The sequence below is a fragment of the Fusarium falciforme genome, chromosome 1 (assembly GCF_026873545.1).
Source record: "Fusarium falciforme chromosome 1, complete sequence".
NCBI classification, from domain to species: Eukaryota; Fungi; Ascomycota; class Sordariomycetes; order Hypocreales; family Nectriaceae; genus Fusarium; species Fusarium falciforme.
Window position 1 is genome coordinate 3,341,816 of NC_070544.1, and position 22,817 is coordinate 3,364,632.

At 54.4% G+C, this 22,817-nt stretch overlaps 7 protein-coding genes across 7 annotated transcripts; 4 read left to right on the top strand and 3 right to left on the bottom strand.

The window, feature by feature from the left end:
* Positions 1-439: 439 nt before the first annotated feature.
* On the bottom strand, positions 440-1,105 carry NCS54_00092400 (Hypothetical protein; the record flags this gene model as incomplete). The annotated part of the gene is made up of 3 exons (XM_053146560.1): positions 440-773; positions 959-1,026; positions 1,097-1,105. 3 exons carry the CDS (start codon positions 1,103-1,105, stop codon positions 440-442), a joined length of 411 nt encoding a protein of 136 aa, XP_053002535.1.
* A 3,110-nt stretch (positions 1,106-4,215) lies between these two features.
* Positions 4,216-7,611, top strand: NCS54_00092500 (C2H2-type domain-containing protein; the record flags this gene model as incomplete). Its single annotated transcript, XM_053146561.1, has 1 exon — positions 4,216-7,611. The coding sequence occupies one exon, from the start codon at positions 4,216-4,218 to the stop codon at positions 7,609-7,611; it is 3,396 nt and encodes a 1,131-aa protein (XP_053002536.1).
* A 3,437-nt stretch (positions 7,612-11,048) lies between these two features.
* On the top strand, positions 11,049-13,400 carry NCS54_00092600 (TRP-N domain-containing protein; the record flags this gene model as incomplete). The annotated part of the gene is made up of 2 exons (XM_053146562.1): positions 11,049-12,936; positions 12,994-13,400. 2 exons carry the CDS (start codon positions 11,049-11,051, stop codon positions 13,398-13,400), a joined length of 2,295 nt encoding a protein of 764 aa, XP_053002537.1.
* Positions 13,401-13,722: 322 nt separating this feature from the next.
* Positions 13,723-14,841, bottom strand: NCS54_00092700 (RNA-ligase domain-containing protein; the record flags this gene model as incomplete). Its single annotated transcript, XM_053146563.1, has 1 exon — positions 13,723-14,841. One exon carries the CDS (start codon positions 14,839-14,841, stop codon positions 13,723-13,725), a length of 1,119 nt encoding a protein of 372 aa, XP_053002538.1.
* Positions 14,842-15,358: 517 nt separating this feature from the next.
* On the bottom strand, positions 15,359-17,947 carry NCS54_00092800 (Hypothetical protein; the record flags this gene model as incomplete). Its single annotated transcript, XM_053146564.1, has 5 exons — positions 15,359-15,401; positions 15,468-16,084; positions 16,134-16,306; positions 16,359-16,436; positions 16,483-17,947. 5 exons carry the CDS (start codon positions 17,945-17,947, stop codon positions 15,359-15,361), a joined length of 2,376 nt encoding a protein of 791 aa, XP_053002539.1.
* A 1,268-nt stretch (positions 17,948-19,215) lies between these two features.
* On the top strand, positions 19,216-21,115 carry NCS54_00092900 (Hypothetical protein; the record flags this gene model as incomplete). The annotated part of the gene is made up of 3 exons (XM_053146565.1): positions 19,216-19,361; positions 19,424-20,906; positions 20,960-21,115. 3 exons carry the CDS (start codon positions 19,216-19,218, stop codon positions 21,113-21,115), a joined length of 1,785 nt encoding a protein of 594 aa, XP_053002540.1.
* Positions 21,116-22,014: 899 nt separating this feature from the next.
* On the top strand, positions 22,015-22,665 carry NCS54_00093000 (Hypothetical protein; the record flags this gene model as incomplete). The annotated part of the gene is made up of 1 exon (XM_053146566.1): positions 22,015-22,665. The coding sequence occupies one exon, from the start codon at positions 22,015-22,017 to the stop codon at positions 22,663-22,665; it is 651 nt and encodes a 216-aa protein (XP_053002541.1).
* Positions 22,666-22,817: the final 152 nt, after the last annotated feature.

The window sequence follows — 22,817 nt, forward strand, 5'->3', positions numbered from 1 at the left end:
AGATGAAGCACCAGGCATGGCCGAATACGACTTCTGGGTGGCCCAGCGAGCATTGACAGTCTCCTTCATTGCTTGCGGCTGGACGCTACTGGTGACAATGCCTGAGCAGCATTTGACCTACTGGGATCCCTGGGTGATTGGGCTGGGATTTGTTAACCCCGTCGTCGTTGTCGCCATTGTGTGGCATAGGCTGGTTCAATCGAAGCGACGACGCTTGGCACAGATTCCCTTCTTGCTCCGGGTTAGTTGAGCGGCACTGGAGCACTCGAGACTCAGGTTGATGGATAATGAGAATATGATAATGCCAGAATGAAAAGTAGCCAAGAAACCCAACCAAGAAACACCGCTATGCCCCCCGAGTGAACATTATAAAGCTCCTCCACATGGTACTAATAGCAATCATTAGAAAAGCTGTCAAGAAAACCGCCACAAATCGCCCCTATGAAACCAGACGCCAGGTGAGCACCATCAACGTCACGTAAGCACTCAGACTGAGGACCGTCAGCAGCAAAACACTGTTCCCGCTCGTCCTAAATTTGCGCTTCAGTGTTCCATCAGGTGACGCGGAATTGAAGAATTGGTGATTGCCCTCATAGCGACGGTAGATGGCCACCAGCATCACTGCCACTCCATACACTGCGAACAAAGCGCCGATGGCATAGAACTCTGAAGTGAAAATCTTGAGGATGATCAGGGCAAATGAGAATTGACCTAGGGCTGTGCGAACGTATGCGCCTTCGAATGTGCGCTGAGCCGCCCGAATCTCCACGAGCCTATACGAGACACCGGCAGGTTAGAGATGAGCATTACGAGGGGCAGGGTTACGGGAGTGAGGGGTAGAAATCCCCACAGGACATCCAAGCCAAGTGCCAAGGAGATGGAAGCCTGTGGCCAGATCCATCTGCTCTCGGACAAGAGATCTGGATCAAGGCTATGTCTGCAGCAGAAAGCCACCTACTCTTGAGTTGTCAAGACGACAGACCGCGCCCTGTGGAGGCGCAGGTGAAATTGATCATCTGGATTGGGCTATACGACAACTACTTGTCAGAAGAAGCATTCTAGCAGATACGTGCTTGCGGGTTATTCGGTCACGGACCTGGAACATGATGGGCACAGCGGCGGCAGAAGTCGCACGAGAGCTACAGCACGGTGCAGCGTAATGATGCAGCAAAGCCCCTCGGGCGTAGGTAGGTGAGGAGAGAACAGCGAGGTTTTGCAGAAACAGAGGACGTGCACGATCCGCTAAAATGCAGAAGCCAGAGGCGATGAAGCTGGGCGCAGGACAACAGTCAGAGCATCGACGTTGAGTGAAGATGGAGAAGTGAAGTTGAAGATGGATTGGCTTGATTCGGACTAGCGGGCCAAAGGTGTCATGGGCGCCATATCAGGCGCGACGCTCGGAAGGAAATATCGTCACGTGCAATCGGCAATTCGGGCACCTCACAGAGAAGGTCGGGGACCTTCTTGGATGGCCACATGAACCAACCTAGAAGCCACGGCGATCAAGAACCAGAGACGACACATGAACTTGCGAATGAATGCAGCATCCGGCGCTTCATTCCATTTGTAGCACATCCATGTTTTCGAGATGACAGAACCGAGCGGCAGATAAACAAATCTCCGCATGGCTTGTGCTTGACGGAGCACCGCCCCAGTTTGATCTCACACTCAGCAACTCGCCGGCAACTTTCGACTCGACATTGAATTCCTCTGCCCAATAGCCATGTTTCTGCCACACAGCCTCGAGGTTGGTTCGTGGGTTTATTTGTACTTGGCCTGCCTGGCAGTCAATCGCCCGAGTCTTGTGACTCCAGACGCTTGGACTCAGTAACAACCCGCCGCTGAGGGTCGCGCTACTCCCGACCTTGACAGGGACCGACATCTTGGCACATTTTGCATCACGATTGAGCGCTTTCCAGGTTGCGCATCGTTGCCCAATCAGGAGCTCATCATGACTTCTTGACAGGACCGCTGGGAGAAAACTGGGGAAAGCTGCAGAGACACCTGCTTCAACGTCACATTTGAATCATTGCCGTCGACGGAGTTGGTCTAGGTTATTCCTGAGACTATTTTCAGCTTGACCAGTTGCCCACAGTCCCCGAGATCCACCAACTATGCGACCGAGAGATTCTTGTTCAAACGTTAATCGGGCGTAAACCACTGCATGCAAGATCCGCAACCTCGCGCAAGCAAGTGCCTGTCAGGACAACGCATGCTGCGTAAGGCGCTTTTCGCACCCCTTGATATGGACAGTGTGGCATTAGAGCATGTCTATGGAGACTGCCGATGTTTCCCAGACAATGGTCTGTCAATGATGAAATCTGACGGCGTTTCTACCGAGGCTTGCCCAGAGGTTCAAAGAAACGCCGCAGCTGACACGGGAAGACTTCCAGAAATCATGCCCTAAAAGAGGAGCTGGCGAGCGGTGATCGACAAGGCAATAGACCTATCGCACCATGCATGCGCAGCACAGGCGAGAGGCTGTGTCCCTCCTCAATCAACTCCAGTTTCAGCCGCACCATAAAGTGGAAAAACTCCGTCAAGTTTGAGGTATCTTCTCAAGCAGGGAATCAAACAAGAATGGCACCGCTTCTGCCTGATACCTGCAGGCCATCGCCATGGTATTAGCTCGGATGCCTGGGAGCGGTGATAGACAAAGAAGGGATGCTTGGTCGAAACAGGGCGGCAGGGTCCAGCCGACAACCGACTGAAAAGTGCCTCGTCGCCGAGACACGTCTCACGCCGACAGCAGAGCAGTGACATCAGAAAAACCCTACAAGGCTGATGGAGTCTCCCCCCCGACGCTAGGGTTGCAGAGCATCGCTTGAGGTGTGTGTCTGGTACGACAATATGCTCTGTAATGGTTCCCAAAAGGCGCCCCCTGCCCTGCCTCGTTCAAAGTCGAACCAAGACAAGCTCCGCCGCAACTGGTGTTCCTCGCACGCACACACAAAGCACCAGTTGTGGTTGACCCGTTCCCAAGTCGGGGCATTGGAAAACGCCTTGGGAGATGGGCCAGAGGCTCTGAATGGTTGGATGATGGACGAGCTGGAACAAGGGTCTCTCATGGGGCGTGGGGCTGGGTTGAATGCGCCTCGGCTCCAAAGCCCCCCCATCCAGAACGCCTAGCGGAGATGGATACGGGCGATAGAGGCATACCGTTTCCAGCGGGCCTGATGCGAGAGTCCTGTCCAGCTGTGGTCTGTGGTTGCAATAGACACCAAACGACCGTTTCCCCGGCGGTTCCAACCCTGCGACTGGGCACCCGCTGGTCCTCTGCTCTCCAGCATGGCTCGCACAAGCAAGGGGACGGACCAGGCTGTACAGTATTGGATGGATGGATGGATGTCACGCCTGCGCCTGCAACGCCCCTCGCTCTGGGCCAACTACCGCACGACCTTACCGCCCTCGTCTTTTTCCCTTGGGATCAAAACGCCGGCCCTCACTGTTCAAGCCTCATTTCATCCACCTTCGCCTCTGCCACAGTCGCTTTTGTGTCTGCCCTCCAGTCAGCCTCTGCACAGTATTGTCCCTGCGCCGCCGACTCTGGCCTGTTCTGATTTGCTCTCACTTCAGTCGCCAGCCCCTCCTCCGCCCATATCACAGACGCCGGCTTCCATTTCCAGTGAAACCCCCCTCCCACATCTCCCCTGCCAGCTGCCCCTCAACAAGACACTCACTCACTCACTCACTCGCCTCGCTTCTCTGCACATTCTGCTGCTGCTTCAATCCCTCCCGTCTGCTTGAACCTGCGCGCCACAATCCTGCGCCGATCTCTTGTGTCTCCTGCTTCTGTGGGTTCGCTGTCCTGGGTTAATTGCCTGAACTGAGCAGGGGCATCGGCGCCCCTAAGCGCTCTTTGATCCGCTTTCACGCGCGACGCCGCGTTCCAACTTCAGCCCTTTCCCCCTCCTTCTTCCTCTCAACCCGACTTCAAGGGAATACTGTTCTCCTTCACCTGTCACTCTCAACCCTACCGGCGGCTCCTGTTTTTTGCATCCTACCAGTCGCCGCGACCTGTCTGAACCTTGACGGCCTCGTTCTGCAGCCACGATCGCTCTCCAACGGAGCCGATCCACCTCCCACCTCCTCCGCCGCGCACCGGTCCCCAGGACCATGATCCCCAGCCTGTGATCTGACAGAGGGAGCACGCCCAGTCAAGATCCACTCATTGCATATATACTCCCATTCCTCCCTCTCCTCCCAGTCGCAACCATGGCTTCCACATTCGAGGTCCAAGACCCTCATACTCAAGCCTTCCCTGGCCAACAACGCCCATCGACCTCCTCCATCGACTCGAACCAACTACCACCCACCCTGTCGCGCATCGATAGCGAGTCGCTGTCGCCCATCAACTACCTCGAGACCCCCGGCTCCAACTCTAGCCTTGACCAGTACCAGCCCAGTGACTATAGCGACTTTGAGGAGGACCCTTTCTTCGGCGCCGACTTCAACAACATCGAGAGAGTCGATCCTATCTTCCTTGGAGACCAGGCTGTGCTTGGCCCGTCTATTTCTCCCGGTCTTGTGTCGGGCCAGGATGTGGACATCAACACCTACAATCCATTGACTCCCGAACAAACGGCGTCGGTGCACACAAGAACCCCCCAGAGTGACCTCTCCCACGCGATCAAGGGATCGGCCCCTCCAGAGCTTCCCAATTGCATCTCGCCACAGGTGATTCAGAAGCAGTTCAACCCACCTCCCATCGTCACACAGACCTCCTTGACACCCAGTCAGAGTAGCAGCTGCCGGTCCAGCGAAGACGGCCTGGCGCCTAGTGTTGCGGCCATGACTAGTCCTCGAGTTACTGTCTCAATGTGGGGTAAGGATGATGAGACCCCTCTTCATACCTCTATCGAACGCTCCTTTGAGGATAGTCCGACTACAGTTCGCGGCGGGTTTGAGTCGGCCGGGGACTTGATATCCTCAAGCGACAATTCCGCAGTCCGTGACTCCACAGGGCAATGGCAGCGCAACTCAGTGACTGGACATGCTGGGCTGGACCCCAACAACCGTACCTCGCAGGAGACGCCAAGTATTAACGAGCTGGCTACTAGGCGAAACGATGAGGAGCGGAAAGGAATGGTTGGTGACTGGTTGATCAACAAGATGAATGACCTTTCTGTCCAGCCGGCAGAGACGTCTCAGGACACTATCAATGAGCTCAATCGCCCACGTGATGATGCTCATGACGGGGTCCCATTCAACCGCCAGACCGAAAACAGGGTCATCCCTGGCCAGACTTACTATCATGGCAAAGGCGAAATGAACCAAACAGACTACGACTTGATTGCTGCTGACCGGAACTGGGCCGATGCTCCGATGGTGCATGGCATCAGAAACGGAGCAGATGGGAGATATCAGCCAGAAACGTCGGCAGCTGCCATGGAGAGATTTGAAAGAATGTGTCGAGACACTGATTCGATCATCTCAAGAGCGGCCACGTGGGGCACCCGCCGGCGAAGTCTCCCTAGTCTGTTTGATCTTGACATGTCCGAAGTCACCAGCGGCGGCATTCTCAAGAAGCTCTCTGTGAGCCGAGGGGACAAGGGGAGCAAGCCAGGCGGCCTGCTCAGGGGTCTCGGAACATTGGTGCGTCGGCCTAGTACCTCTCAAATCCTTAAGCGTAATCGCACCGGGAACGACGATGAGAGTATACCAAGCAACGATAGCCGAGGAAGCCAAGACTCGAAGCGCGATAGCATTTCCAACAAACGCGAAAGTCTTGCGCCACCGGTCCGCATGGGAAGCTGGGGCAAGAAGCCCATGCCGTCGATCAATACGGCTATAGTTTCTATGGGTAGCAACATTGCATCCATCGGAACTACACACGCCCGCAATGGATCCGTTAGTGCCACACCTGTGGCATCTGTGACTTCGCCGAAGAGTCCCTTTGGCAGCCTCTCTATCAAGGGCTCCATCCGGCGACAACGAAGCAAGTCGGATCTCCCAAAGCCGACACCAGCCAGCATGCAGACAGAGAGCCACCCGACTCTTGTGTCGATGTGGAAGCGTGAGACGGGAGGACCACCCGTAGCCGCCTTGGCCAAGACCAAGAATACGGAATATGACGATGAAGACGACGATGACGAGGACCTGGATGAATCCGATATGAAGACAAACCCCAACATCATCGACAACATCACTCCCAACCTTGAAGGATTCCAGCAGCACATCATCGATCTGAATCCCGACTTGGCCAACACCAATAACTATCTTGTTGATCGTATTGCTTATCAACAAGTGCAACGTTACAAGTCCTTGCTTAAGAACAAGGTTACCCACCTCGGATTGGGTGCCAAGTGCCCTTCCGGTATCCTGTGCATCGCTAGAGGTGGCTCGGCTGCTCTTCTCGACCAAAACAATAGCCCCCAAGAACTTGATCCTCTCTCATCGCCCAACGATGTCGATGACGGGACCCCGGTTGAGGGTGCCATCAACCATGAGAGCTTCCGCCAGGATATTCCCATGCCTCCGACCAGCCGGCTGCCGGCCGAGTTTGAGTGCCAGCTTTGTTACACGAGCAAGAAGTTTACGAAGCCCTCTGACTGGACCAAGCACGTTCATGAGGATGTGCAACCCTTCACTTGCACCTGGGACAAGTGCAGGGAGCCAAAGATGTTCAAGCGCAAGGCTGACTGGGTTCGACACGAGAACGAAGGACATCGCCATCTTGAATGGTGGACGTGCGATGTTGAGGCTTGCCATCACCAGTGCTATCGACGTGACAACTTCCTTCAGCATCTCGTGCGAGAGCACAAGTATCCTGAGCCAAGGGTCAAGACCAAGGCCGCGATAAAGAAGGCAGGCGGTGCGGAGCCTACATGGCAAAAGGTTGAGCAGTGCCACCGAGAGACAACGAAGCGGCCACAAGATGAGCCCTGCAGGTTCTGTGGCAAGGCGTTCCCGACCTGGAAGAAGCTGACGGTTCACCTGGCAAACCACATGGAGCAAATATCACTGCCGGTGCTGCGCCTGGTGGATGCCAAGGCCAGTGAGCTCGAAGCAGACACTGTCATCAGCCCAATTCAGGATCCTCCTCCACGAAACATCCTCACAACGCCTGTCGACCAAACCGTTTCTGATATGCAATTCCCTGGGGGGGCTTGCGGGGGATTCCCACCTAGTACTCAACAGATGCAATTTCAGCAACCGGGCCACCTGATCTACCAGCCAGTCATGCCGACGGACGCATATCAACAACCCCCTGGATTTTACCAAGACCAATTTGGCAATGTCGGGCCCAATCCGCATGCGGAGATGGGGATGCATCCTATTAACCACAGCGGCTTTAACCACGCCGCGCAGATGCAGGAAATGCCTGTTGCCCGCCACGGGGGCTACGTGCAGCAAGGCCCTAACGGCTATATGATGCCGAGCAACGGGGTAGATTCATACACCCAAACGAATGCGCTTGGGCTTCAGCAAAACCACGGAGTACCGATGCAACAGATGGGGTACGACGGGATAATGGACCCGTCCAGCGGCAATGGAAGCCCATTTAGTGGACAGGGATCAGTATCGCCTTATTCGCACTCACCAAACTTGAATGCCAACAACAACAATGGCGGAAACATGTGGAGCGATGGGCGGATGCCTGGATATTAGCAAGAGGATGTTTAGCCCGAGACCTGAGGACATGAGTGATGACTGCGGCTGTCCTGGCTCGCACCGTCTACGAGTGAAGCGGGATCTGGGGATTATTGTTATGTCTGGCGGCATAAGCCAGACCATGAATGGTAAAAGGGGAGGATGGCAATGTATTTGGGATACCATGACGATTCTTACGGACGATGATTTGGGCTTATAGGCGAGAGCCTGTTTCTTTTCTTGGGCCGACTAGATTTCTTGAATTCTTTCTGGGGGTTCTCTGGGAGGCGAGGGTGTTGGCGACGGATGACTCGAAGCTTTGAGGCAGAGCAATCTGGAACGGCACCATAGGGACATTGGATAAGGAGGGATTTGAGACAAAGCAAGACGAGAAAGGGATACAAAGCTGGCGCCAGGGTCTGATTTATGAATGAAAATGTCAAATTGCATCTTGCAGCGATAACATCGAGACTCTATGATCTGCACTTGGCATTGCTAAATATACCGGCTGCGGCACGAGATGGGGAAGACATGGGAGGCTCAGCGGGAACACGCCTCTCGCGTGAGCAATGGATGACGAAGCCTGGGTCTAAAAAGAGCGATTGCAAGCCAAGCTTTTCGTCTCAAAAGGGGGCTTGGGGCGGTTGTGGATTCCATATGGACTCTGAGAGTGTGTGGTGGAGAATAGAGTTGGGATACGCTTGGGAGGCGCTTGGGCCGTATGTGAAATCGACCGGGCGTTTGAGGTTGATGGGCGTTAAAAAAAAATCTGGCTTATTTTGTGGTCTCATGAGATGAGGGAGATTGAGCAGACTGATATCGACTAGCTTGTTGTAATTAGTTCTCTGTTCATCTGCTCGCGTGTGCTATTACTGCTACGCGACATTCTCTGTTCAGTGTCTATTACAACAAGGTAATCGAGAAATGTGACCGAGTCTGGCCAAGCAAGGATCGTTGTGGCTGGGTTGGTTACCGAGATTTGCAATGGCCGCGTCAACCCTGGCCATGCTGAGTAAGGAGATGATAGATGGATGGATCAATGTTTCTATCTATGGATAAATAAATGGATGTTGGCGACGACGACGGTGGTGGCGGCGCTGGGTTCATCAAAGACCGAACAGGGTCGACTTCAGTCAGTGCCCGGTCTCCCTTTTCGGGGCCGAGGACTCGTGACATTCTTTTCGACAGATCGGCCAGAGCACGAGCACACGAAAAGAGTCTGGATTGCCTTGTTGTTGAGCTGAAGTTGCAGCAGCGGCTGCTGAGACGCTGACAAGTCAGTGATGGAACATCGAGTCAGTGGCGACATAACTTGACACGGCCGAGTGTCTGGACTACGATCAACGGTGGCACCGTAGCGTAGCTTCCTCCCGAGCGTCTGGTTTGCCTTTGCTGATGACAACGAGGACGGAAAGGCGGCACAGAGGTTTATCATTCGTCTTGTGTTCCATAGACAGGGCAACCTGGGACGCAATATGTGTGGAACACGCCGGCTTGAAGCACTTGATGCCGCGTGGGCCTGGACCTGCAGAAAAGGAAGACGTGATTTCGACCAAGGGGGAGGGCGCCGAGGTTGGACACGGGCTATTCCTTGACGAGGGACAGAGGAGCTTGGGGCAATTCATGACTTCCATGGATGAAGCATGGGTGCTTGGATTTTGCGGTCGGGAGGCTTGAGGCGGGTGGCAGATCATTTCACGCCAGAAGGTTGGTTGGATAGTCGAGTCGAGGTTGAGACTTGGCAGCTCAAGACATTGAGCGGTTGGTTCATATTGATCAATATTCAAGAGACATTCAATTCATATCTGGTTCACAGAGAGTGAGGAGAAACCCGATAGACGAGTTCGTGATGATGGATGTTGGCACATGAGCTGAGACGACAGACGAGATGTGCATGCACAACCACCCACAAACCCGAACGGACGTTGAATAAGCATATGGAGCAGGCCAAGCCCACCGCTCTGGCTGGCTGGGAACAGCTTTCTTTTCCTAAGCTGGTTTCAGAAGAAGCTGGGGTCGACCGCGTCTTGGCCTGGGACTGGTCAGCCGCTGAGAAGCCACCGTCTGAGAGGGAGGGTCGGGTTCTGTGGGTCAAAGGGTCAAACCCCTGCATCTCAAGACTTTCAAGAACCTGCTTGGACGGGCAGAAGAGCCGCTGGAAGCAGCAAAAAACGAGTGTGAGTGTGCCTTGAGCCAGGACCCTTGATGCGAGCCCCTGGCTGACGGTCCACTGAGGCTCCACGGGTGGGAGGGGGCCCCCCTGGCAAGCGGGTCAGGGATCTTGGGTTGGCGTCTCAGGGGTTCGATCCGTCGTCGGTGGTGGTTCGACAGAGCCGTTCTCACGCTCAAGGATGGCCGAATTGCTTGATTGCCCACTGACTGGATGGATGTTGCTGTTGTTGATTGCTGACTGCGGCGACTCCAGGCGTAGGTCGTAGCTTCCCCCGCTGGTGGTTGGCTCCTGCCCGTGAACTGGAGGCCCTTTGGTGTTTGGGGCGTCTATCAATCGGAAGGGACGCCTCCCTCCCTCCTTCCTGATGGATGGATCATGGACCGCACCTCAGAACCTGGAACCTCCTCCACCTTTGGGTTGGGATCCCCGTTTAGTTCTCGTTTTTTCTGCTCGTGCTTCCTTGTCCCGTCTTGTCTTATCCTTTCTTCTCTTGGGCTTCTCCTCTTTTTCCCTCCTCTTGCTCTTTCTTCCCTCTCCTCATCTCTCTCTCTCATCACATTGGTCCTTTGCATTGTACAAACTCCATCTCAAGCGTCGTTTCTGTCTTCATCTCTCCTTTTTCATTGTCTTTCTTTGCAACTGTTTCCGTCCAAAGAAGGACATGCTGCTTCCTTTGCGGCATTGTCGACTCCTGGCCTCTCATTTCAGCATCACATAACGCGCCCAATCGGCCCATCCCATCCGTTAGACAGACTCGAAAAAGCCCCGACCCTCCCTTATAAGCGGACTGGTCGCCCGCCCCATCACGACACCCTCACTCAGCACCTCCACGACACACGACACCCACGAACGATCAAACGCCGGCACGTTGGAACTTCACGGGCGTCTAGGCAACTCGTTGCCCTTTCACTTCTTTTCTTTCCAGGTTGATCCTCGGCCATCTTTGCGCGTGCTTGCACTGCCTTGCCATTAACCTTTGAGATAACTTGCATCTCCGCCATTCATTACACATACAGCTCTTCAGCTACAGTCTCTCTCTACATCTCTATTTTATCGTCTTGATACCATTCCTTACATCATCCTCCAACGATTTCCAACTATTTCTCGGTTTCTTTTCCGCTATCCATATCAATTTTTCTTGGATATCACTACTCAACTGTGTCTCTTGACTATACCCTGACGACCAACACTTTTCGAAGCCCAACAACTCGATTCAGTCGCGAACGAGTTACGAATTTCCCGTCTTTTTCTCTAGTTTCCTTGTACGACACTTTCTCCGAAAATGACTCGATCTCACTCACAGTGGAGCGCATGGAAGGTGGTTGCGACGGCCGCGGCTCTCGTCACTGGCGTTCTGGGTGACAATGTTCTCAAGACTTCTGGCTTCTCCGACTGCGGTACCGTTCCCGACATCACGGTTGAGAGGCTTAACCTTAGCTACGACAACGACAAGCAGGAGGTTACTTTTGATGTGGCCGGCACTAGCAAGACGAGACGGAACGTGTCTGCTTATCTCGAAGTGACAGCATACGGCCGCCAAGTCTATCAGAACAGCTTCAACCCTTGCGAACAGGGTATCAAGCAGCTCTGCCCCGTACCTGCTGACCATTTCGCTGCCAAGGGCACTCAGAAGATCCCTGCTGAGTGGGCAAACAAGGTCCCTGCCATCGCTTTCCAGGTCCCCGATATTGCTGCTCAAGCGACTCTTAAGCTCTTGAGTCTCGACGACGACAAAGAGCAGGTTGCCTGTATTCAATCTCAAGTCCAAAACGGCAAGACTGCCTCGGTTAACGCCGTAACTTACCTCTCTGTCGGTGTTATTGGAGCCGCCCTCGTCGTCTCTGGTGCCACGGCCGCATCGTCTGCTCTTGGTGGTGCTAGCGCTGCCAGTGGTGGTATCCCCAGTCCCAGCTTCGCAGAGACTTTGGGATGGTTCCAGGGCATGGCCATGAACGGCATGCTGTCAGTCGACTACCCGCCCGTGTACCGCAGCTTCGCAAAGAACTTTGGTTTCTCGGCTGGTATCATCCCCTGGCAGCAGATCCAGATCTCCATCGACAACTTTCGCGGCATGACAGGAGGCGACCTCACCACGGACAGCGTCGAATTCCTCAAGAACGCTACGCTCGTCTTCCCCGACAACTCGACCAGCACCCCGGAGCAGCACTCATTCAAGGTCAAGCGAGCTTTCGACACTTTTGAGTCATTGGCCAGATTGGCCACCCGTGGTGAGCTGGAGACTTCAGTCGGCGGCTCAAGCGAATCTTCTGAATCTGGCGAGTCTGGTGCTACCAACGTCATCTCCGTTTCTGGAATCTCGGCCTTTGTCCAGCAGTACAGCGTGCCCAAGTCCAACACCTTTATGACTGTTCTGCTGGTGGTTGCCATCATCATTGCCGCCATCATTGTCGGTATTCTTCTGGTCAAGGTCATTCTCGAGATTTGGGCTCTGTTCGCCAGCTTCCCCAAGTCTCTGGCTGGTTTCCGTCAGCATTACTGGGGCTCCATCGCTCGAACCATCACTCACCTTATCCTGGTGCTCTACGGTATCTGGGTTCTGTACTGCGTGTTCCAATTCACTCAAGGTGACTCGTGGGCGGCAAAGACTCTGGCTGGTGTGACGCTGGCCATCTTCACCGCCATCCTTGCCTTCTTCACGTGGAAGATCTTCAGCACCGTCCGCAAGCTCAAGAGCTCCGAGGGTAGCCCTGATGGCCTGTACCAGAACAAGGAGATCTGGATCAAGTACTCTCTCTTCTACGAGTCGTACAAGAAGGAGTACTGGTGGATCTTCATCCCCACCATCGTCTACCTCTTCGCCAAGGGCTGCACCCTTGCCGTTGGCGATGGAAACGGCCTGCCCCAGACAATTGCCCAGCTCGTCGTTGAGAGCATCATGCTCATCCTGCTCGTCTGGGCTCGGCCCTTTGAGCGCAAGTCTGGCAACATCATCGGCATCGCCATCCAGACTGTGCGCGTCCTGTCGGTGGCTTGCATTCTCATCTTTGTTCATGAGCTCAACATTCCTCAAGACAGCAAGACGGTTGCTGGCGTAGTCCTGATCGCCGTGCAGTCCGCCCTCACTGGTCTTTTGGTGATCCTCATTATCTGGAACGCCATCAACCTCCTGGTCAAGGAGAACCCCCACCGCAAGCGAAGAAAGGAGATGGGTAAGTTGACTCGACATGGTCTGATGGATGACTCTGATACTAACCAACAACCTACAGAGAAAGCTCAGCGTGACATGGACACGCTCACTCCTCTGGACGCCCGCAACTCGCTCCTCCTCGACCGCAAGGACAACACCAACACTAGCATCAACATGTTCCCCGTCTCGGTCCCCATTCAAGAGAAGCAGCACCAACGGTCCATGTCCCGTGACAACTATGTTGCTGCTGAGGAAGGCCTGCGGGCAAACGATTACTCTTCGAGCCCTCCTTCGTACTACCGAGACTTGACCGCCATGGATCACAACGACTCGCAACACGCTCAAGGCGCTGCCCCTGTAGCCTGGGCCCATAGAGCGCCAAGTCCGCCAGGCATGGGGCGCTATGACAACGAGTACGGTGGTTACAGCCCTCTCAACAGGCAATCATACAGGTACGGAAACGGGGGCGGCTACAGAGGCTTCTGAACGACAGTGGCAGTTAAGCCTCACGATCCATGACTCTTGTATTTCTATTCCCTGGTCTGCTTGTACATATGACGCTCATGCCGAGCCTTTCTTGTCTGTTGAGAGAGAGTCTGGTCTTGGCTATATGTACAAAGACAATCTGGGTAGGGAGGGACCGAATTCACTTCGGAGGGGGGGTATTGAAGCGAAAGACTTTGTTTTACCACGGAAGCGCATCACCATCTTTTTGTCCAATAGAACCTTTTAACTATGCAACACTGTCAATGGTATCCTTCGTAACTTGGTGCGAGCTCTATGAAGCCTTACTGGCGTATCGTATCCGTCACTCCCCGTGCTTAATCAGGTACGAGTTCGATATGGCCTTGAAGCTGAACCCGCCATCCTCTCGCTTCAGCACGATGCCCTCCCTCTTCCTCCCGTTGACGCCTTGGCCCTCGGCCCGCTTGACGAGCTCAGCCACGCTCCCTCCAATCTCGCGCAACAGCCGATATCCATGCACAGGGACGTGCGGCACACCCAACCGCGGCGCCCACTCATCATGTACCTCCCTTGGAGGCAGGTAGCGCTGGGCGTCAATGTCCCACACGGAAAAGATGAAGAAGTTGTGCGTGTTCTTGGGGAAGCCCTCGTAGTTGGCCTGGATGCTAGACCCGCACAGCTCGCCCTGGATGGCTACGTTTCTACCCAGCGCCGAGAGTGTCGCGGGGAGGTTGAGCTTCCGTGCCGTGAACCAGAAGAGCGGTGGACTTCTTGGGTGGCCCTCGACGAGTGTCCGGTTCCGGGAGCATACGCCGAAGTAGCCCGATGGGTCGGTTACAATCTCCGGGGCCAGGAGCGGGTAGTGGGGGCTGTCGGCGCGGACGTAGAACACCGTCATGGAGGAGCCGTCCATCTTTGTGGACTCCTGGAACACCTCGTCTGCGTGGGAGTCAAACACCTCTGGCATGTTTTGCACACGCTCCTGGTCCGTCTTGAGGATAAAGTAGGGAAACTCTGGTAGGGCAGTGCCACCGCCGGAGACAGGCAACAACGTCGAGGGATCCTCAAACTTGCGGACCTTGAGCATGTCCTCGAAACTAGTCTCCTTCAGCTCCTCGGGAGGGAGGCTCTTGACGGCGGCGACTACCTCTGGGAACTTGGACAGCGGCATGAGCAGGCCCTGCGAAACGACGCCCCGGACCCGGCGCGTCCTGATCCGGATGTCCGGTGTGGGGCCGTTGTCATTTCCATCCGGAGCGGGGTTTGCCAGAAATGCCCACCGGGGGTCCGACCCGGGCAGGAGGGAGTCGATCTCAAAGTACAGGCCGAGGTCACCGGACTTGAATTCTCCGATGGCGACGACGCATGTCCAACCGTCGACCGAGGCGGCGACGGTGCGGTCGGCGCCGGGGATTGGTGTGAGGGCTGATACTTGCCGGACGGTGACGAGCTTTCGCGGCATGATGGGGAAAAGACGAGTTTGAAACTGGGTTGATAGTAGGATGCTTTCAGCTCAATATTTGGATACTTGATAGAAGCAGGCTGAGTTTATATAACGACTCCATCCTCTCTGTTAGGTCTGAGCTCAGCCGGCCAGATGAGTCAACCCGGTCCGTTGACAAGGATGCTTTGCTTCGGGTACATTCAAGACCAACACGACGATGCAGCTAGGCTGTGCTCTTTTACTAGGAATTTGTATCATCTCGTATTGAATGCAAATTACAGGCCTTTCTTATTCATCTTGGAAACACTCAGCTCGAGATGCAGACACCCAGCTCAACACAGTTACAGGCACATGTGCTTGCTTTGGATATTGTGATATTTCTCTTGTAACTTGCCATCTGCCCCAATGGCATATCCCAGATAGCCTTGTGATGCTTCGCAAATCGCCCAACAAAGTACAGCACCAGTAGAGCTAACAATAACTATCCATTGCAATGCAACATTGAACCCCGCTTATTCATCACACCCCAGCCTCATCACGTAGATAGTGCAAGGCATGCATCAACAGCTAGTCCAACCCTGGAAAGAGGTGTGTTAGCCTGAGTTGACCGAAACAAAGGACGATGGATCATGCATGTTACTCACCTTCCCTCCTTCTCGTATACCACATCGCTAATCACCTCCTTGTCTAGATCTGGGAACATGCCTGCCAACGTTTCGACGACATTCGCGTGCTCAGCCCGGGAGAGTCGTTGGGCTTCTGCCGCTTCGGCACTCGCTTGCCGGGCAGCTGCTTCTTCTGCCGATAGCTCGTGCCTTGCTGCTGGGTGTGGGGGTTCACGGGGCTCTTCACGGCTCTGGCGAAGCTGCTCTAGCGGTGCTGGAGTGCGAGGTGCACTACTGGGGCCTGGCTCGCTGGTGGCAACAGGCTCGTCGGAAAACATCCTTCCGATCGTGGAGAGCGGTCTCTGGATTGTCTTGAGAAGGCCTGTAATGGCCGCCTTGTCATCACCCGTGTAGCCATCATTCGACGTTGAACGGCGGGGTGCGGGCGTATTTTGCCCATCGAGAGATTGTCGGCTGGCCGGCTCACCAGGAGGTACCGCCTTCTCGTTAAATACGGGCTGTTGGGTCGCTGGTGGCGATGCTGCATGCTTCTCGGCAATAGCTGAGACAGCTGCTTCTACGTGCCTTTCAAACTCATCATCCGTGATGGTTAGAGTCGTCCTATCCATGTTCTCGATGAACTGAATGGCACCCATCTGAGGCTCTGTTAGTATGTTAAACTCCTTGACCTAATGAATGTCTTACCAGGGAGGACAAGTAGTAGCCTGCTTCGCCTCCAAGCTTCTCCTGGTTTCTGAACCGAAGGATGTACTGCACATTAGAGACCAAGTGGTCAGGGTTCGACTGCAAAACGACGTAGATGAGCAGGGGCATGAAAGAGTCGGCCGATGAGTCCGACTTGTTGTGTTTCAATAGACCTACGCCGCGTTAGTGGACGCTGTCAGCTGAGGGAGGGCATAGGCGTTATACCAAAGATCACCTTGCAACAGTTCAGGACGCAGATGATCTTGTCGCGTGGTGCTCTGTACGACTTGATTTTGAGTAGTTCTGCTCCAAGTTAGCGATAAACCACACATAGTTTGAATGCGCGGACCTTGCTGAGCCAGCTTCAGGAAGCGGCGCCCACTCTCTCCAACAGGTGGAATATCCAGATGCTCCTCCTTGACCCAACCGTAAATGTTAATCTTTTGGGTAACGATATCGTCCCGCTCGACATCTTCTTGATGTTGACCACGCCGGCCAGGCCCGAGGGGGATATCACCTCCCTTTCGCTTGGGCTTTGCCCCAGGGATGGGCTTGGGCGGCATGATGGCGGGAGAGAATGTTTGCGTGTACAGCCTGTTCATGACCAATTTCTCCATTCCCTCACGAGCATTGTCGAACTCGGCATCCGAAACATCTCTCCAGACCTCGCAGAGTGCCATTTTGTTGGCGATGAAGGCCAAGAAATCCCCAATAATCTTGACCTGCTCATGGACCATCCATTGCCGCTTGGCGAATTCCGACAAGAATGACTTGAGATATCGCGCTACTGGATCTGCCTTCTTATTCCGAAGCTGCTCTAGGAAACGGTGAAAGTCGAAGGGAAGAACTGGTTCTGGCTCTGGCTCGGGAGGTGGGGGTCGATACGCTTGTGCCGGTGAGCTTGGAGTGGCCATGCTCGCAGTACGCTCTGGTTTGGGGCGTGGAGGCGTTCCATGGATTCCATCCTTGGGGGGTACTGGTGGCCCATGATCATCGATGCCGGCATCGACTGATCCTGCTGCGGGAGGTGAGCTGGTCGAGATGTGTAGGCCTTGAAGCTGTCCAGATATCGACGGTGCAAGAGGTTCGAGGCTCGACTTTCGGGGAGGATGCTGGACAGGGTGTCCCAGCATGGGCGACGCAATCTCTAGCCTGGGGCTCATGACTTCTTCCTCGCCGGGTCCGCCGCCTACCTCACTGAACTGCTCCATGATGCTCTGAATCTCGGACCGTGATCTGCCTTCCTGCTCATCCTCGCTCAGGTACCGCCTTTCGTCGTATTCGGCATCTGACTTGGAAGGAGAGGTCTCTCCGGGGTGAAGCGAGCGGGCGGCATTTGAAGGAGTTCTTGAAGGTGGCTGAGAAGTTGTTGGGGTTGCAGGCGTGGGGTCGACGTAAGTGGAGGGTTCGGCGGTGAGGTACTGCGTAGCGGTGTCGTTCGACGAGGGAAGTATCATGGGCTTAACGGTCGCCAGGGATGAGGACTGTGCGTTTAATGCATCGCTCCCGGTTCGCTGGTGGTCAGCGACCTGTTTTCCTCTGGCCACTTCCGACTGAGGCTCCCCAGCGGCTGCGTTGTCGCCTTGCAGCGGTACGCTCGAGGGCTGGTCCTGGAAGTCGATCAAGTCCCCCTCGGGGCCGCTGTTTGACTTTGGAGCATGCTCAAGGCTTGCATCTCGGTCACGTTCCCTTGTATCGGTCTCCCCCGCGGCGAGGTGTTTGGCAGATGTCACCTCGACATCGGGTTTGCTAGGCAGCGTCTCGTCGGGGACAAGCTGGCTGGAAGAGGTTTCGGACTGCTCCGGGGGAGACATGCAAGAATTCGGGCGGTTGGCGGTGGAAGAGGAGTCGGGACGTCAAGGCGAGGGGTAGGATTGTATGAGATGAGGGGGAGAGCCCATCCGCAGTCCTACAAGGCTGAAGCCCAAGGGTGTATTATCTCGAGAGCGGGGAGCTTGTCGAAGCTCAGGGAAAGTCGGATCGAGAAGCTGGCGGTAGGACCAAGTTGGAGGGCGTCAGAAGGTTCCGACGTGATGTTGGGGGGAGAGTCTAGGCAGTAAATAGCCAAGAGAGTTTGTTGGTTGCCGCTGGTAGTGATGTTGCTGTGTCAGCGTCAAGTTCGAGACAACCAAGGCATAGATGACGACCTAAACTTGAGGCTGGCGCGCGTGCCTTCATGGATTCACCCATGGCAGGACCCCTCCTCCCTCCTTCTCCATCTCCAGCGGCTAGCTCCGCTAATAAGCACTTGGAACCTCATGTGTGTTACACCTCGGGCGTGCAAATTGGAGTGGGTCATAGTGGAAAATCCACTCTGGCACAGGGGTCAAGAGCTGTATTTCACGTGACCGAGTTCATCGTGTGTTTAAATGTTGTTTATTGTATAAAGTTGATGGATGGTTATAATGAGTAAATTCTGATAAGATATGTGAAAAGAAATATCGAGACCATTTTCAGGCCATAACAGTATTATGCTGCAATATACTGCTTAAGTAGGGCTTGTAGGTGTGCCACACAATTGCACCTTGAAGCCCAATGTGAAGCTATCATAACCTCCCCCTACCTCCTTGGTTTGATAGCCTAGACGTCTCCAACATGCCAATAAGAATAATAAGGCTGCCTATACACTGTAGCTATATCCCTGTGTTTATTTGCCCTTTAATCTCTTATTCTTACCTTCTTATCATACTATACATCTCAGTTCTCTACCCTTCGTCATGGTGGTGCGATTAGTATTTCGTCTGGTGCGGGAAGACTTATCATAAGGCTGAAATCAATTTACTAGCTCCATAGATGACGAATTTCCCTCACTAACACGCCGGGCACCAAAAACTGCAGCACTTCTTGTGCTCATTTTTTTCTCTCTCGCTCCTGCCCCGCCCCCTCCCTCGAATCCTCGTTCCGCAATCGCCTCTTACCCCGCCAAACTTTTTTTCCCCTTCTCGCCGGGCGCGAACGAGAACCACTCCCACTCGTTGTACAGCCTTGCTTTTCCTTTTTCTTCCTCTTTTTCCTTTTTAAATCTTCTTCTCCTCCCCTCCCTTTCTCTCCATCATCAATCCCTTCTCTTCTCTCCATCACAATGTCCTCTCAGAAGATCGCCATCGTCTCGGTCTATGACAAGACCGGCCTGCTGGACCTGGCCAAGGGTCTCGTCCAGCAGAATGTTCGCATCCTTGCCTCGGGTGGCACTTCCAAGATGATCCGGGAGTCAGGCTTCCCTGTCGAGTATGTACACAATAACAAATACGAGCCTACCTGATCATTGGTGGCTAATTGGATCTCTACAGGGACGTCTCTGCCATCACCAAGGCCCCCGAGATGCTGGCTGGCCGTGTCAAGACCCTCCACCCCGCCGTCCATGCCGGCATCTTGGCCCGAGACCTTGCCTCCGATGAGAAGGACCTCGCCGAGCAGAACATCAACAAGGTTGACTATGTCATCTGCAACCTCTACCCCTTCAAGGACACCGTCGCCAAGGTCAATGTCAGCATCCCCGAGGCCGTTGAGGAGATTGACATTGGTGGTGTCACCCTCATTCGTGCTGCCGCCAAGAACCACAAGCGTGTCACCATCCTCAGCGACCCCCAGGACTACGCCGGTTTCCTCAAGGAGCTCGAGAAGGGCGAGATCACTGAGGCCAGCCGAAACAAGTACGCCCTCAAGGCCTTCGAGCACACTGCCGACTACGATGCCGCCATCTCCCAGTTCTTCCGCAAGGAGTACGCCGGCAACGGCCAGCAGCACCTGGCTCTCCGATACGGCGCCAACCCCCACCAGAAGCCCGCCGCCGCCTATGTCACCGAAGGCAACCTGCCCTTCAAGGTCCTCGGCGGTGCTCCCGGCTACATCAACCTCCTCGACGCCCTCAACGCCTGGCCCCTGGTCAAGGAGCTCAAGCAGGCCCTCGGCAAGCCCGCTGCCGCCAGCTTCAAGCACGTCTCTCCTGCTGGTGCCGCCATTGGCCTTCCCCTCACCGAGGATGAGAAGAAAGTCTACTTTGTCCACGACATTGAGGGCATTGACCAGTCTCCCCTCGCTCAGGCTTATGCTCGTGCCCGAGGTGCCGACCGTATGAGCAGCTTTGGTGACATGATTGCTCTCAGTGACGTCGTTGACGTCCCCACCGCCAAGATCATCTCCAAGGAGGTCTCTGACGGTGTCATTGCCCCCGGCTACGAGGCCGAGGCCCTTGAGATCCTCAAGAAGAAGAAGGGCGGCCGTTACTTGGTCCTCGAGATTGATGCCGACTACCACCCCGGTTCCATTGAGACCCGCAGCGTCTACGGCATCAACCTCCAGCAGGCCCGCAACGATGTCCAGATCTCTCCCAAGCACTTCAGCACCATCATCACCCCCAAGGACACCGGCTCCCTCCCCGCTGATGCTGCTCGCGACCTTACCATCGCCACCATCACCCTCAAGTACACCCAGAGCAACTCTGTCTGCTACGCCGTCAACGGCCAGGTCGTTGGTCTCGGTGCCGGCCAACAGTCCCGTATCCACTGCACCCGTCTTGCCGGCGACAAGGCCGACAACTGGTGGATGCGCTTCCACTCCCGTGTCCTCGGCATCAAGTGGAAGAAGGGCACTAAGCGCCCTGACAAGAGCAACGCCATTGACCTGCTTGTCAGCGGCCAGCTCCCCAAGGACGGCCCTGAGCGTGAGGCCTTTGAGGCTGTCTTCGAGGAGGTTCCCGCCGCCTTCACTGCCGAGGAGCGTGAGGCTTGGATGAAGCAGCTCTCCAAGGTCTGCGTCTCTAGCGACGCTTTCGTAAGTACCATCTCGCACTATAGTTTCATTAGATTTGCTAACATGGATTGCAGTTCCCCTTCATCGACAACGTCTTCCGCGTTGCTCGCTCAGGCGTTAACTACATTGCCGCCCCTGGTGGCAGCCAGAACGACAGCGCCGTCTTCGAGACGGCCGAGAAGCTCGGCATCACCTTTGTGGAGCAGAACATCCGTCTCTTCCACCACTAAACGATACCCGATGCGGGACTTTTCTTTATGCTTCTGTTGTTTGGATTGGTAGGGAATGATGAAAAAGAAGGCCTTTGATGATCAGGCCGTCAGAGGAAGGGATGGCAAAAAAAAAATTGTAATCTACAAGGAAGGTTACGAGGTTGTATATATGGCACGATATAGACTTGACGCTGCGCTGTGACGCTCACCTCAACGTGATGATGATTTCCAATAACCACTTACTTGCATGTACTATCTTCTTTCTTCAGTAAAACCGAGTGGTATGTGTAAGAACCTCAGTCGGTATAAAGGCAGTACTAAGTTACGCGAATGTACGGAGTACCGAGCACAAAAGGTATGCAGGTATGAAAGAAGCCGATACTTCCATTGCCACAAAGATGTCTCAGCATGTGTTAAAATTGCAGTACAGAACTCCGGGACGTTTTTGATGGGCTCGGATTGCCTACCTTAGGTAGTCGATCTGCACTGGAGCTTGGCGGTTCCGGCCTGTGATGTCGCCTCCAAGCACCGCCCGATTATACAGTCAGATGCAAATAATTCTTAAACCCAGCATGGCTCTGAACAAGAATGTACTTTAAGTATTCATTTATAGAATCCCCCTGGCTCCCATGACAAGAACTGGCTGAATCTGATTCATTCCATCTAGGCTGGGGGCAGCTGAAGCACCATCACAATGCCCCGCTAACATGTGGCGCCTCTAGTCTCCCGTCGCCGAAAGACTCATGCCGACAAGGCTGATAGGGCTGAATATGTCTATATTCTCGAAATATGGGCATATTTAAAACATCTTCTCCCTCATGTTTACCCTGAATTAATATCGCCGTGCCCAAGTTCACAGTTTACCAGCCCATAACTCAGAAATCTCATATTCCATCTCAATCTAAACCATCATGATCATGGCTTCCACCTCGCCAGACACATCTGTCCCCTACCACCAAATACGCGCCCACTATGACGACAAAACCATAACAGTCTATCAAGCATACAAAGAATCCATCGCTAGAGATGCCGTCGCTGCTCAAAAACTCAACGCATCCCCCGACTTCAAGCCCGGCCGCATGACATGGGTCAAACCGAGCTGGGCTTGGATGATGTACCGTGCCGGCTACTCGTACAAAGATGCCCGCCAATCCCACATTCTTGCCATTCGCATGAAACACGAGCATTTTATCGGACTTCTTGAACGTGGCGTACTGTCAAAACATGCCAAGAAGGCTCCTGAGGACTCGACCACCAAGCGTGAGAAGACCAGCGACGTGAGGATTCAGTGGGACCCTGAGCGGACGCCAAAGCTTGGGGTGTTGCCATATCGGAGCATCCAGGTTGGCATCCCTGGGGCGCTCAGTACACAATGGGCAGACGAGTGGATTGTCGAGATTGAGGATGTCACGGACAAGGCCCGTGAGCTGAAGAGGGCCATCGATGAGCGGCCAGACATCAGCGAGGAGGAGCTTTTGGAGTTGGGCCTTATCTTTGAGGAGAGGCCATTTGAGGTGCCGGGGTCTGTTCATGAGAGGCTAGAGATTACAACGCTCCTTGGATCATGAGCTCGAGCATAACATCACTCTTGTATTATCGATTTGCAAGCGGCACCAATTCTACTATCGCAGATATCCAACAGCGCGAGTTCAAGACAGCATACAGATCCTCGATGTTAATGATTGCATTAGGTGCTTTTTCTTCCTGATCCTAAATCTAG